This window comes from Salmo salar, chromosome ssa19, assembly GCF_905237065.1.
Source record: "Salmo salar chromosome ssa19, Ssal_v3.1, whole genome shotgun sequence".
Lineage (NCBI taxonomy): Eukaryota > Metazoa > Chordata > Actinopteri > Salmoniformes > Salmonidae > Salmo > Salmo salar.
This window is the reverse complement of record NC_059460.1, coordinates 67,117,664-67,131,242: the sequence shown is the minus strand read 5'-3', so window position 1 is coordinate 67,131,242 and position 13,579 is coordinate 67,117,664. Positions and strand designations below refer to the sequence as shown.

General features: G+C 41.6%; 1 protein-coding gene across 1 annotated transcript in view; it reads right to left on the bottom strand.

Moving 5' to 3' along the window:
• Window positions 1–12,432, bottom strand: part of LOC106579423 (actin-binding LIM protein 1) — a 168,810-nt gene extending 156,378 nt beyond the window's left edge. The window contains exon 1 of the mRNA XM_045702618.1: window positions 12,004–12,432. Within this exon, the coding sequence (XP_045558574.1) occupies window position 12,004 (1 nt within the window). The 5' untranslated portion in view covers window positions 12,005–12,432. The remainder of the gene's footprint in view (window positions 1–12,003) is intronic.
• Between the last annotated feature and the right edge of the window lie 1,147 nt (window positions 12,433–13,579).

Sequence of the window (13,579 nt, the reverse complement as noted above, 5' to 3'; positions counted from 1 at the left end):
ATATATGACCTGGGGAAAAGGGTCCTGTACGAATTCCTTAAAAGTGCATAATTCCTGATGATATACAGACATTTATTCTTGAAGAATATAATGTCTTAATGTCTCATGAGCTTAGTTTAACCTTCTTACTCTATCACAACCAAAATAAAGGTGCCCGATTGCTCCTTTAATAAAGAATAAAAAAGGATCCAGAAACTCCTACAGCTTTTCTCCATTCTTCCATAGCTAATAAGGCCCTGCGATAGACTAGTGCCCTGTCCAGGGGATGTACTTGTACATCAAGCTGCCTCACGCTACAGAAACAAGAGATGACAGGAGCTCCTGGCTTATGGGCTGTTATGGTGGCTTGGCTTTGGACAAGGCTTCTTACTATAGCCAAGCCCATGTGTTTCTAGGGCAGGTAATATAGGTTCATCTGAGGACATGCTAGAGACTTGGTCTTGATGTGACCTTGTCTAATCCTCATGTAAATATCTTTGTGTTGATCTTTTCAGATACTATTATGAGTGTCATGGTACAGTATGGTAGGACCGTTACCTGGCTAACTCAAGGCCAAGGGATCAATAACAAAAATACCTTAGATGACCTTTTGACATGTTGCATGTTACACCCAATACCTGACAGTGAGGACCTAACATGACAGTACTACATAGAGCCATGACTACATGGAACTCTATTCCACATCAAGTAACTGATGCAAGCAGTAAAATTAGGTTTAAAAAACAGATTAAAAAATGACCTTATGGAACAGCGGGGACTGTGAAGCAACACAAACATAGGCACAGACACAGGTACACACACGTACACATGGATTTTGTACTGTAGATATGTGGTAGTGGTGGAGTAGGGGCCTGAGGGCACAGTGTGTTGTGAAATCTGTGAATGTATTATGTTTTTAAAATTGTATGAACTGCCTTAATTTAGCTGGGGATCCATAATAAATACAAATTACATGTATTTAGGACATGTACTTTGTGTAAAGTGACAATAATTATTATCCATCATGTCACCTTTGATAGCTTACATTCCAAATGATATGATATTATTCCAAAACAAATGCATGATGATGCATTCAAATAATTAACTTATGCCTTATCTATATTCAGCAACTAGTATATTGGTTACCATTTCTCAGTTTTATACTGTATATCACATAGGCCTAGCATGGTTTGTAATTGTAAAACAGCTTGGAAAGACCCACCCTCACAGTTCATTGGCAAATGTGATGCAATGTCATGTAACTACCACAGTGTCCATGAATACAGGGCCGGTTCCAGACATAAGCGGTCGCTTAAGGCCCCAGGAACTCAGTCGGGGTATCAACTTACCATTGAGAGTAAGAATAGTACAATACACCAAGTGCAATTTCGAAATTTGGTTGTGCGTTAGCAGTTTTTCTCTTGTTATGGGTCACTGACAGTCACTCAATTAGCCATGTCAGCTAACAAAACTTTTATATTGGTAGTATACTAGTCGTTACAAAATGTGTAGAATTGCAGGAAATTAGCTTTAAACTAAACAAATTGTATCTTTGCCCCACGGCAAAATTTATAGAATTGTTTGAAATGTGTTATATAATTGCTGTTTTCTCTCTGCCCCATGGAAAAATGTGTACAATTACAGAAAACATGCTTTAAATGGTCCAATGCAGCTGTTTTTTTTATCTCAATATCAAATCATTTCTGGGTAACAATTAAGTACCGCAATTTCTGGACTATAAGCCGCAACTTTTTTCCCACGCTTTGAACCTCGCGGCTTAAACAATGACGCAGCTAATATATGGATTTTTCCCGCTTTCAATTTTTTTTGAAAGGAGATGACTTCAGTGGTTTCAGTGCACAGGAAGAGGAAGATAGTGACCAATGACTTTCTTGGTAGGCTACTGTTTACTGCTAATTTTTTATTTTTTGTTACAAGCCGTGTTTCGTTAAAGACTATTTATTTTTGTTACAAGCCGTGTTTCGTTAAAGCCTATTTATTTTTGTTACAAGCCGTGTTTCGTTAAAGCCTATATATTTTTGTTACAAGCCGTGTTTCGTTAAAGCCTGTGTAAAGTTCAACTGTTTCAATGTACTGGTAGGCACCTGTGGCTTATAGACATGTGCGGCTTATTTATGTTCAAAAAAATAATAATTCAATTCAGTGGGCGCGGCTTATATTCTGGTGCGCTCAATAGTCCGGAAATTACGGTACCTTACTGTGATTGTTTTCAAAGAGCATTTTCTCAAGCAAGATTTTTGCTATCTGGGAGTGGTCTGGATGGAAAAAAATTGCTGTTTTTGGCAGAGAGGTTTGTAAGTCTTTCATATTGATATATTAACTAATTTACCGCATGATGTCACAATGGAAGGCCAAAACTCCATCCCACCAAAATAGGCAGAACTTTCAGGTGGCCTTTTCAAACAGCTCTTACAATAAAAGGGCATTCTCATCATGCTCATAATTTCAAAGTATTATTCCAGCCTCATAGTGTGGAAATATATACTCACCGGCCAGTTTATTAGTTACACCAATCTAGTACCGGGTCGGACCCCCCTTTGCCTCCAGAACAGCCTGAATTATTTGGGGCATTCTACAAGGTGTCGGAAACGTTGCAGAGGGATGTTGGTCCATTCTGACGCGATGGCATCACACAGTTGCTGCAGATTGAATGGAAGTACATTCATGCTGCAAACAGCCCTTCCATCTCATCCCAAAGATGCTCTATTGGGTTGAGGTCTGGCGACTGCGCAGGCCACTCAAGTAAACTGAACTCGTTGTCATGTTTCAGGCAATGTTTTCCCACTCCTCAATTGTCTAGTGTTGGTGATCACGTGCCCACTGGAGCCACTTCTTCTTGTTTTTAGCTGATAGGAGTGGAACCAGATGTGGTCATCTGCTGCAATAGCCCATCCATGACACGGCTTGACAAGTTGTGCATTCCAAGATGCCGTTCTGCACACCACTTTTGTACTGAACCGCTATTTGTATCCCGCCTGTTAGCTTGCACAATTCTTGCCATTCTCCTTTGACCTCTCTCATAAACAAGCTGTTTTCATCCACAGGACGACAGCTGAATGGATGTTTTTTGTTTGTCGCCCCAGAGTGTGGCCGTTTCTGAGGTACTGGATCCGGCGCACCCGGCACTGATGATCATACCACATTCAAAGTGGCTTAGGTCATTTGGGGCTCCTGAGTGGCACAGTGGTCTAAGGCACTACATCTTAGTGCAAGAGGCATCACTGCAGTCCCTGGTTAAAATCCAGGCTGCATCACATCCGGCTTGATTGGGAGTCCCATAGGGCAGCGCACAATTGGCCTAGCATTGTCTGGGTTTGGCTGGGGTAGGCTGTCATTGTAAATAAGAATTTGTTCTTAAATGACTAGCCTAGTAAAATGTTCAATCAAACAGAAACTGAATGTCTAGATGTCTGCTTTATATAGCAAGCCACAGCCACATGACTCACAGTCTCTACTCCCCATGGCAAAATGTGTAGAAGTGCAGGAAATGTACTTTAAACCTTCCTTTTTTTCTTTCCACCGTCAAGAGGGGGGGTTCTAAAATGATCATGTATTACAAAACAGAGATTGTCAGCCATTAGAAAAAGCAGTCTGGGCATTATAGCTCATGTGATAAGAGTGAGTTAGTTATCATGCACACTTTCAATCTGAAGTGCATGCTAAATGGCATAATTTTCCCAATTTAGTGCACTATATACAGTACCAATTGGCCCTGGTCATAAGTAATGCACTAAAATAGGGAATAGCCTGCCATTTGGGACAGAGTTATTCTAGTCTTATGCCCCCCATGTAGTCATCCTTTTCTTGATGTAAACTGCTTTTCAGGTTGAGAAGACATCCTAACCATATTAATCAACTAGTCTCTGTTATAACCAGGTAAAGAGTTCTTAGAAAGTCAATACATGATATTTGGGTTGTTTTATGGTTAGATAACCAGATTACAACCACCTAAAGACATTTATCTGTCTGTGAAATATGTTGACTAAACGTCTTCAAACAACCAAATGACCATAACATAAAATACATTAGTTCTCCCCGCGGGGGCTAGATGTGCATGCCTACTTTTTTTTTTGTTAACCCCCTTTGGTATCCAATTAGTAGTAGTTACAGTCTTGTCTCATCGCTGCAACTGCCGTACGAACTCGGGAGAGGCGACGGTTGAGAGCCATGCGTCCTCCGAAACACAACCCAACCTAGCCGCATTGCTTCTTGACACAATGCACATCCAACCCGGAAGCCAGCCACACCAATGTGTCGGAGGAAACACCATACACCTAGCGACCTGGTCAGCGTGCACTGCGCCCGAGTCGCTAGTGCGTGATGAGACAAGGATATCCCTGCCGGCCAAACCCTCCCTAACCCGGACGATGCTGGGCCAATTGTACGCCGCCCCATGGGCCTCCCGGTCGTGGCCAGCTGCGACCAGGAGCCTGGGCTCGAACCCAGAATCTCTGGTGGCACAGCAAGCACTGCGATGCAGTGCCTTAGACCACTGCGCCAACCGGGAGGCTGTGCATGCCTACTTAAAGAAAACACTGTACACCACCAAGGATGGACCAACAATCAATCCGTTTCAACTGATCAACTTAAAATCCAGAGAATAGAGGGGAATGTTTTTTGTAACTTCAATGCTCAAACATCAAGGCCCTATGGGTCCTGGTCAAAGTAGTGCATTATATAGGGAATAGGGTGGCATTTGGGATGCAACCCATATCTCACAGCCTGGCATGGAGTCAGTGGATGAATAATTTCTGGCTAGTCCTCATGCTCACTGTAATCCTGATGTAAACCACCATCTCGGTTCCTTGCTTGGCAAACTGTGGCCCCTTTGCCTGCATAATTTTGATATTACATACCCTGATCTCTCTTTTGACGAAAATATCAAGAATGTTTCAAGCTTTTTTCCATCTTCATAACATTGCAAAAATCAGAAACTTTTTGTCCAAAAATTATGCAGAAAAGCTAATCCATGCTTTTGTCACTTCTAGATTAGACTGCTGCAATGCTCTACTCTCCAGCTACCCGGATAAAGCACTAAATAAGTTAATGCTAAACACGGCAGCTAGAATCCTGACTAGAACCAAAAAATGAGATCATTTTACTCAAGTGCTAACCTCTCTAGATTGGCTTTCTGTTATGGCTAGGGCTGATTTTAAGGTTTTACTGCTAACCTACAAAGCATTACATGGGCTTGCTCCTACCCATCTCTCCGATTTGGTCCTGCTGTACATACCTACATGTACGCTATGGTCACAAGATGCAGGCCTCCTTATTGTCGTTAGAATTTCCAAGCAAACAGCTGGAGGCAGGGCTTTCTCCTATAGAGCTAAATTTTTATGGAATGGTCTGCCTATCCATGTGAGAGACGCAGACTCGGTCTCGACCTTTAAGTCTTTATTGAAAACTCATCTCTTCAGTAGATCCTATGATTGAGTGTAGTCTGGCCCAGGGGTGCGAAGGTGAACGGCAAGGCACTGTATTGACAAAATGCCCTTGTTGTCTATGCCTGGCCGGATCCCCTCTCTCCACTGAGATTATCTTCCTCTGACCCTATTACTGGGGCTGAGTCACTGGCTTACTAGTGCTCTTCCATGCCCTACCTAGGAGGGGTGCGTCACTTGAGTAGGTTGAGTCACAGACATGATCTTCCTGTCTGATTTTGCGCCCCCTCGGGCTTGTGCGGTGGAGAAGATCTTCGTGGGCTATACTCAGCCTTGTCTCAGGGAAGTAAGTTGCTGGTCTGTTGATATTCCTCTAGTGGTGTGGGGGCTGTGCTTTGGCAAAGTGGGTGGAGTTATATCCTGCCTGGTTGGCCCTGTCTGTGGGTATCGTTGGATGGGGCCACAGTGTCCCCCGACCCACCCGTCTCAGTCTCCAGCACCTTTACTGCAACAGTCTGTGGCGCGGGGCTAGGGTCAGTCTGTTATATCTGGTGTAATTGTCCTGCCTTATCTGGTGTCCTGTGTGAATTTAAGTATAATCCCCCTAATTCTCGCTCTCTCCCTCCCCTCTCAGAGGACCAGAGCCCTAGGATCATGCCTCAAGACTACCTGGCCTGATGACTCCTGGCTGTCCCCAGTCCACCTGGTCGTGCTGCTGCTCCAGTTCCAAGTTTTCTGCCTGTGGCAAGGGAACCCTGACCTTGTCCCGGACCTGCTGTTTAAGACTCTCTCTCTCTACCGCACCTGCTGTCTCTAACTGAATGCTCGGCTATGAAAAGCCAATTTACTCCTGAGCTACTGACCTATTGCACCCTCTACAACCACTGATTATTATTTGACCCTGCTGGTCATCTATGAACATTTGAACATCTTGAAGAACAATCTGGCCTTAAATGGCCATTTACTCTTATAATCTCCACCCGGCACAGCCAGAAGAGGACTGGCCACCCCTCAGAACCTGGTTCCTCTCTAGGTTTCTTCCTAGGTTCCTGCCTTTCTAGGGAGTTTTTCCTCCGGGCTTCTACATCTGCATTGCTTGCTGTTTGGGGTTTTAGGGTGGGTTTCTGTATAGCACTTTGTGACGTCTGCAGATGTAAAAAGGGCTGTATAAATAAATTTCATTGATTGATGACAGCATATCAATCAATTGCACTTCTAGAGGCCTTAACAAAGACTTTGAAATTGGCAGCAACTACAGGGCCAAACAAACCAAAAGGACATGGCAAAATTCTCAACCTGTAACGGTTGTCGTCGGGAATAGAGGACCAAAACGCAGCAGGAATGTGGATGCTCATCTTGTTATTTATTTTTAAATAAAGAGAACACCAAAATAACAAACCGAAAAACGCACAAACAACAAAACAGTCTTGTCAGGCTCACACAGGCAAAACAAGAAACAATCTCCCACAAACACTTAACCAAACACATACCCATATATAGGACTCTCAATCAGAGGCAACTAGAAAACACATGCCTCCAATTGAGAGTCCAACCCCAATAAACTAGACAAAGAAATACAAAAGACTAGAGACCACATAGAAATACAAACCTAGAACATAACCCCAAAAACCCAGAAATAATAAATCAAACACCCTACTACATAAAACACCACCCCGAACCACAAACAAAATACCCTCTGCCACGTCATGACCAAACTACAATAACAAATAACCCTTATACTGGTCAGGACGTGACACAACCATTAAAGGTTTAAGGTTTGCTGCCGCTCCAATCTGGCCCCTATACATTTTAAATTGATAGGGCACAATTATCACATAGGAGGTAAATTGATACAGGACTCTCACAAAAGGGTGCGACAAACATAGCCTCTTACAAGTCACACCTCAAAATATGATAATGAGACAGAAACAACAGTACCATGCACTAGTGCTCCAAAAAAGGATTGGAACTGGATCGTATTGTATTCTGTGGAGTGAAATTACAGTACGGTTCAAAAGATAGCAATTGTTTCACCATAATTGACAGTATGCTCCAGTAAAACGTTTCACAGTATTTACTGTTGATAATACACAAATGTACCGTATAAATTACAGTTTTCCTTTATGGTGTGTCATTGCCACACTCATTGGCTCTTGCACCTGATGGGTGCTCTGGGACAGTGATGTTAAAAAAGAGACATGCCACTGGTCACAATCATTTACTGGCACAGGTCACTTTAAGAATATTAATAACGGCATCCTGCTTTTGTTATGATATTAGATTTTCCATTACACTGCAGTTTCAGATTTGCTCCACAACCATTCATGGATGAGTCTGTTGTTCATGATCAAATCTGTCCAATTAAGGTTGGGGAATTGTGAGGTTTACAATATTAGAATAGAACTAAACCCTCTGTCCTGTCTTGTCTATTAAATACCATTAAATAAATCATTGTCTGTTTAGTAAGGTCTCAGAACAGGATCACAGAAATACAGTTGAAGTCGGAAGTTTACATATACCTTGGCCAAATACAATTAAACTCAGTTCTTCACAATTCCTGACATTTAATCGTAGTAAAAATTCCCTGTCTTAGGTCAGTTAGGATCACCACTTTATTTTAAGAATGTGAAATGTCAGAATAATAGTAGAGAGAATGATTTATTTCAGCTTTTATTTCTTTCATCACATTCCCAGTGGGTCAGAAGTTTACATACACTCAATTAGTATTTGGTAGCATTGCCTTTATTAAATTGTTTAACTTGGGTTAAACGTTTCGGGTAGCCTTCCACAAGCTTCACACATAAGTTGGGTGAATTTTGGCCCATTCCTCCTGACAGAGCTGGTGTAACGGAGTCAGGTTTGTAGGCCTCCTTGCTTGCACATGCTTTTTCAGTTCTGCCCACACATTTTTCTAGGTCAGGGCTTTGTGATGGCCACTCCAATAACTTGACTTTGTTGTCCTTAAGCCATTTTGCCACAACTTTGGAAGTATGCTTGGGGTCATTGTCCATTTGGAAGACCCATTTGCAACCAAGCTTTAACTTCCTGACTTATGTCATGAGATGTTGCTTCAATATATCCACATAAGTTTCCTTCCTCATGATACCATCTATTTCGTGAAGTGCACCAGTCCCTCCTGCAGCAAAGCACCCCCTCAACATGATGCTGCCACCCCCGTGCTTCACAGTTGGGATGGTGTTCTTCGGCTCTCAATTCTCCCCCTTTTTCCTCCAAACATAACGATGGTCATTATGGCCAAACATTCTATTTTTGTTTCATCAGACCAGAGGACTTTTCTCCAAAAAGTACTATCTTTGTCCCCATGTGTAGTTGCAAACCGTAGTCTGGCTTTTTATGGCGGTTTTGGAGCAGTGACTTCTTCCTTGCTGGGCGGCCTTTCAGGTTATGTCGATATAGGACTTGTTTTGCTGTGGCTATAGATACTTTTGTACCTGTTTCCTCCAGCATATTCACAAGGTCCTTTGCTGTTGTTCTGGGATTGATTTGCATTTTTCGCACCAAAGTACGTTCATCTCGGCTGTGTGGTCCCATGGTGTTTATTGTCTGTACAGATGAACGTGTTACCTTCAGACGTTTTGAAATTGCTCCCAAGGAAGAACCAGACTTGTGGAGGTCTACAATTATTTTTCTGAGGTCTTGTCTGATTTCTTTTGATTTTCCCATGATGTCAAGCAATGAGGCACTGAGTTTGAAGGTAGGCCTTCCACAGGTACACCTCCAATTGACTCAAATGATGTCAATTAACCTATCAGAAGCTTCTAAAGCCATGCCATAATTTTCTGGGATTTCTCAAGCTGTTTAAAGGCACATTCATCTTAGTGTTTGTAAACTTCTGACCCACTGGAATTGTGATACAGTGAATTATAAGTGAAATAATCTGTCTGTAAACAATTGTTGGAAAAATTACTTGTGTCACTTGCCAAAACTATAGTTTGTTAACCAAGAAATTTGTGGAGTGGTTGAAAAACGAGTTTGAATGACTCCAACCTATGTGTATGTAAACTTCTGACTTCAACTGTATAATAGATGCATAAACCTGCGCGCACACACAAATAAATAAAGGAAATTATAATAGGTTAACTTATTCAGTCACATAGGGTGGCCCACAATTGACCCAGCATCGTCCGGGATTGGCCGGGGTAGGCCATCATTGTAAATAAGAATTTGTTCTTAACTGACTTGCCTAGTTGAATAAAGGTTAAATAAAATTTAAAAAAACGTGATTCTAGTTAATTGTTTATTTATAGTGTGCATTATTTGTAGTAAAAACAAAGTCCAATATCAGTGGACCATATCTTCCTACATGCTGCGTGGTTATATGAGATCTCAAGTAGCCAGGTTACACTATGCTCTAAAATGTTCAACATAGCAGGCGCTTTTATTTAAACCCTGCATGCATACATTTTTGTTATGTATGCAGTGGTGGACAAAGTATCCAATTGTCATACTTGAGTAAAAGTAAAGATACCTTAATAAAAAATGGCTCATGTAAAAGTTAGTCACCCAGTAAAATACTACTTGAGTAAAAGTATAAGGTTTTAAATATACTTAAGTACCAAAACTAAATGTAATTGATCAAATATACTTAAGTATCAAAAGTAAAATAATAAATTATTTCAAATTCCTTACAAAAAGTAAACCAGACAGCACCATTCTTTTGTTTTTTAGCCACGGGAACACTCCAACACTCAGACATCATTTACAGATAGCCAGGGGAACACTCCCGACACTCAGACATCATTTACAAACGTAGCATGTGTGTTTAGTAAGTCCACCAGATCAGAGGCAGTCTGTGAATTGGACCATTTTCCAGTCCTGAAGAGCATTGAAAATGTAAATGGAACTTTTGGTTGTCAGGAAAATATATGGAGTAAAAAGTACATTATTTTCTTTAGGAATGTAGTGAAGTAAAAGTTATCAAAAATATAAATAGTAAAGTAAAGTACAGATACCCCAAAAAACAACTTAAGTAGTATTTTAAAGTATGTTTAGTTAAGTACTTTACACCACTATGTATGTGATCCCTGAGAGAATTGAATGTACAACCTTGGTGTTGCTAGTGTCATGCTTTTACCAACTGAGGCACACAGGACCACATTGATCCAAGTCACAATTACAACAACTTGATTACAAATTAAGCCTTATTAGCAGATTACTTCCATTCTATTACTTTGCAGGTCACATTTGTTGCCTCTACTTCATTAAAACCATAAACACACACACAAACAGAGCCTCAGGATTAGGGGGATATAAACTATGTAGAGGGTCTTGGATTGGTCTTGTAATCTTGAAACCATTTAATGTTTGGGAGAAATGTATTATCACTAAGATTCCCAAAAAAGTATTTATAATAGAAGGAAAAACATCCAGATATAGCAGATGTCCCTCTAAAAGCCCCTTTCTTTCATCCATCTTTGGATTTGTGTGAGACTTCATGAATTAAAGATGACACCTTCCATCTCCTTGATTAAGGACTGGATTTTCCTTCCTAAGCCACATTTAGAAAATCATCAGGCTCTCCCGGTGAGAGGTAATATGCGAGATGAACAGGCAAAGAAAGTTAACTGTTTTCATACCAGTATGAATTGAGCAAAACCTACAGAGAGACACGCTTATAGGGAATGTTGATTTAAAATGATTGAATACGGCAGGTAGTCTAGCGGTTAAGAACATTGGGCCAGTAAGCGAAAGGTTTCTGGTTTGAATCCCCGAGCCAACTAGGTGAAAATCTGTTGATGTGCCCTTGAGCAAGGCACTTAACCCTAATTGCTCCTGTAAGTCGCACCGGATAAGAGCATCTGCTCAATGACTAAAATGTAAAGATGAACTATACGCTTTTTGGTCTGTAAGGTGAACCATTTTCAATTGAACACATTAACTGACGTGCTACTGCTACCTGCACAAACTGAACACAGTCACTTAAGGTCACACACACACCACTTCTATATAAACCAATATAATATTTTACTAATGCTCTCTTATAGTAACACTGTCCACAAAACAGATACAGTAAACACTGCAAACATCTACCTTACACTACCCACTCGAAAGCTTTTGAAAATCATGATACAAGCGAGGATGAAGACAGAGCAGAAACAGACTCTAGAGGAGAACAAGGGCTTATTACTGCAGAGAACTAGGGCTTATTACTGCTTATTGAGCATTTTACTACTGACATCAATGTTTTATTTATCGGTCTATTTCTCACCCATAAATCTATCCTACATCAATTTCTCACACATCCAATGTACAGTAAAGAGTCCAATAAAATGTAGATAAAAGGATATGGCATGATATAGAATAAGGCAGAGGACACACGCACGCACACACACACAGGCTGATGACCGAGGCTAACTCTGTTAGAGGACAGGCTGGTTAGTTCTGCTGCAGTGGGGCACGGCCCTGCTCGTCCTTGCTCCCCTATTCTACTGTCTATCTGTGGGTGCAGCTAGCTACACACCCAGTCAGCCCGGCACACATCGATACTAACACAAACAAATACACACACTCTCACAAACGCACCATGACTAGACACAAAAGACAACATTCCTATGTCAACCTAGACATCCGGATCATTGAGAGAAATTAATGTCATATATACTCAGTCATTGGTCTGTTCCTTCCAACCCTCCTCCACACTGTACAGGACAACCACCCCTCTCTGTTACCGTCCAGTCCGAAGCAGGAGATGATTTTCTGGGAATAGTTGCAAAGCCCACCATCGTAGGGAGGATGCTTGTGCTGCTGCACCGAACTCCTCTCCCCCATCTCTTCTATACACTCAAACACACAGTCCCGTCCCGGCACTGCTTTCAATCCTTCCTTCCTCTTCTCATCAATAATGCAGGCTCTTGCATGGAGTCACACACACACACACACACACACACACACACACACACGCAGAGAAAAAAATGTAGAGGTGAAAGGGTCTTCATGCTGCTGAGTGTGAGCAGGCAGCCCTGTCCTATGGTCAAACTTTGGAGAAGCCAGGGGATTGGGTTACTGCTGCGGTGCTGTGCGATGCCTTCCAATTCAGCACCGACTGAGTCGGACAGATTCTGCTGCAGTGCAACAGGTAAGTAGGGCGAGCTTGCTGGCCCTTCCCAGAGGAAGGGTGGTGCTTTGGACCAGAGGAAGAGTAGTGCATGACTGGTGCTTTAAAACCTGTTGGGGATAGGGGGCAGTATAAGCACGGCCTGATAAAAAACGTACCCGATTTAAATCTGGTTACTACTCCTGCCCAGTAACTAGAATATGCATATAATTATTGGCTTTGGATAGAAAACACCCTAAAGTTTCTAAAACTGTTTGAATGGTGTCTGTGAGTATAACAGAACTCATATGGCAGGCCAAAACCTGAGAAGATTCCATGCAGGAAGTGGCCTGTCTGACAAATTGTCTTTCATCTTGGCTCTTTTTATTGAAGACTGAGGATCTTTGCAATAACGTGACACTTCCTACGGCTCCCATAGGCTCTCAGAGCCCGGGAAAAAGCTGAACGATATCGAGGCAGGCTCTGGCTGAAACACATTATCGCTTTTGGCAAGTGGCCGATAATAGTACTATGGGCTTAGGCGCGTGCCCGAGTCGACCGAATGCTTTATTTTCTTTCGTCTGTATACCTAAACGCAGATTCCCGGTCAGAATATTATCGCATTTTTATGAGAAGAATTGCATAAAAATAGATTTTAAACAGCGGTTGACATGCTTCGAAGTACGGTAATGGAATATTTAGAATTTTTTTGTCACGAATTGCGCCATGCTCGTCACCCTTATTTACCCTTTCGGATAGTGTCTTGAACGCAAGAACAAAACGCCACTGTTTGGATATAACTATGGATTATTTTGAACCAAACCAACATTTGTTATTGAAGTAGAAGTCCTGGGAGTGCATTCTGACGAAGACAGCAAAGGTAATAACATTTTTCTTATAGTAAATCTGACTTTGATGAGTGCTAAACTTGCTGGGTGTCTAAATAGCTAGCCCTGTGATGCCGGGCTATCTACTGAGAATATTGCAAAATGTGCTTTCACCGAAAAGCTATTTTAAAATCGGACATATCGAGTGCATAGAGGAGTTCTGTATCTATAATTCTTAAAATAATTGTTATGCTTTTTGTGAACATTTATCGTGAGTAATTTAGTAAATTCACCGGCAGTGTTCGGTGGGAATGCTA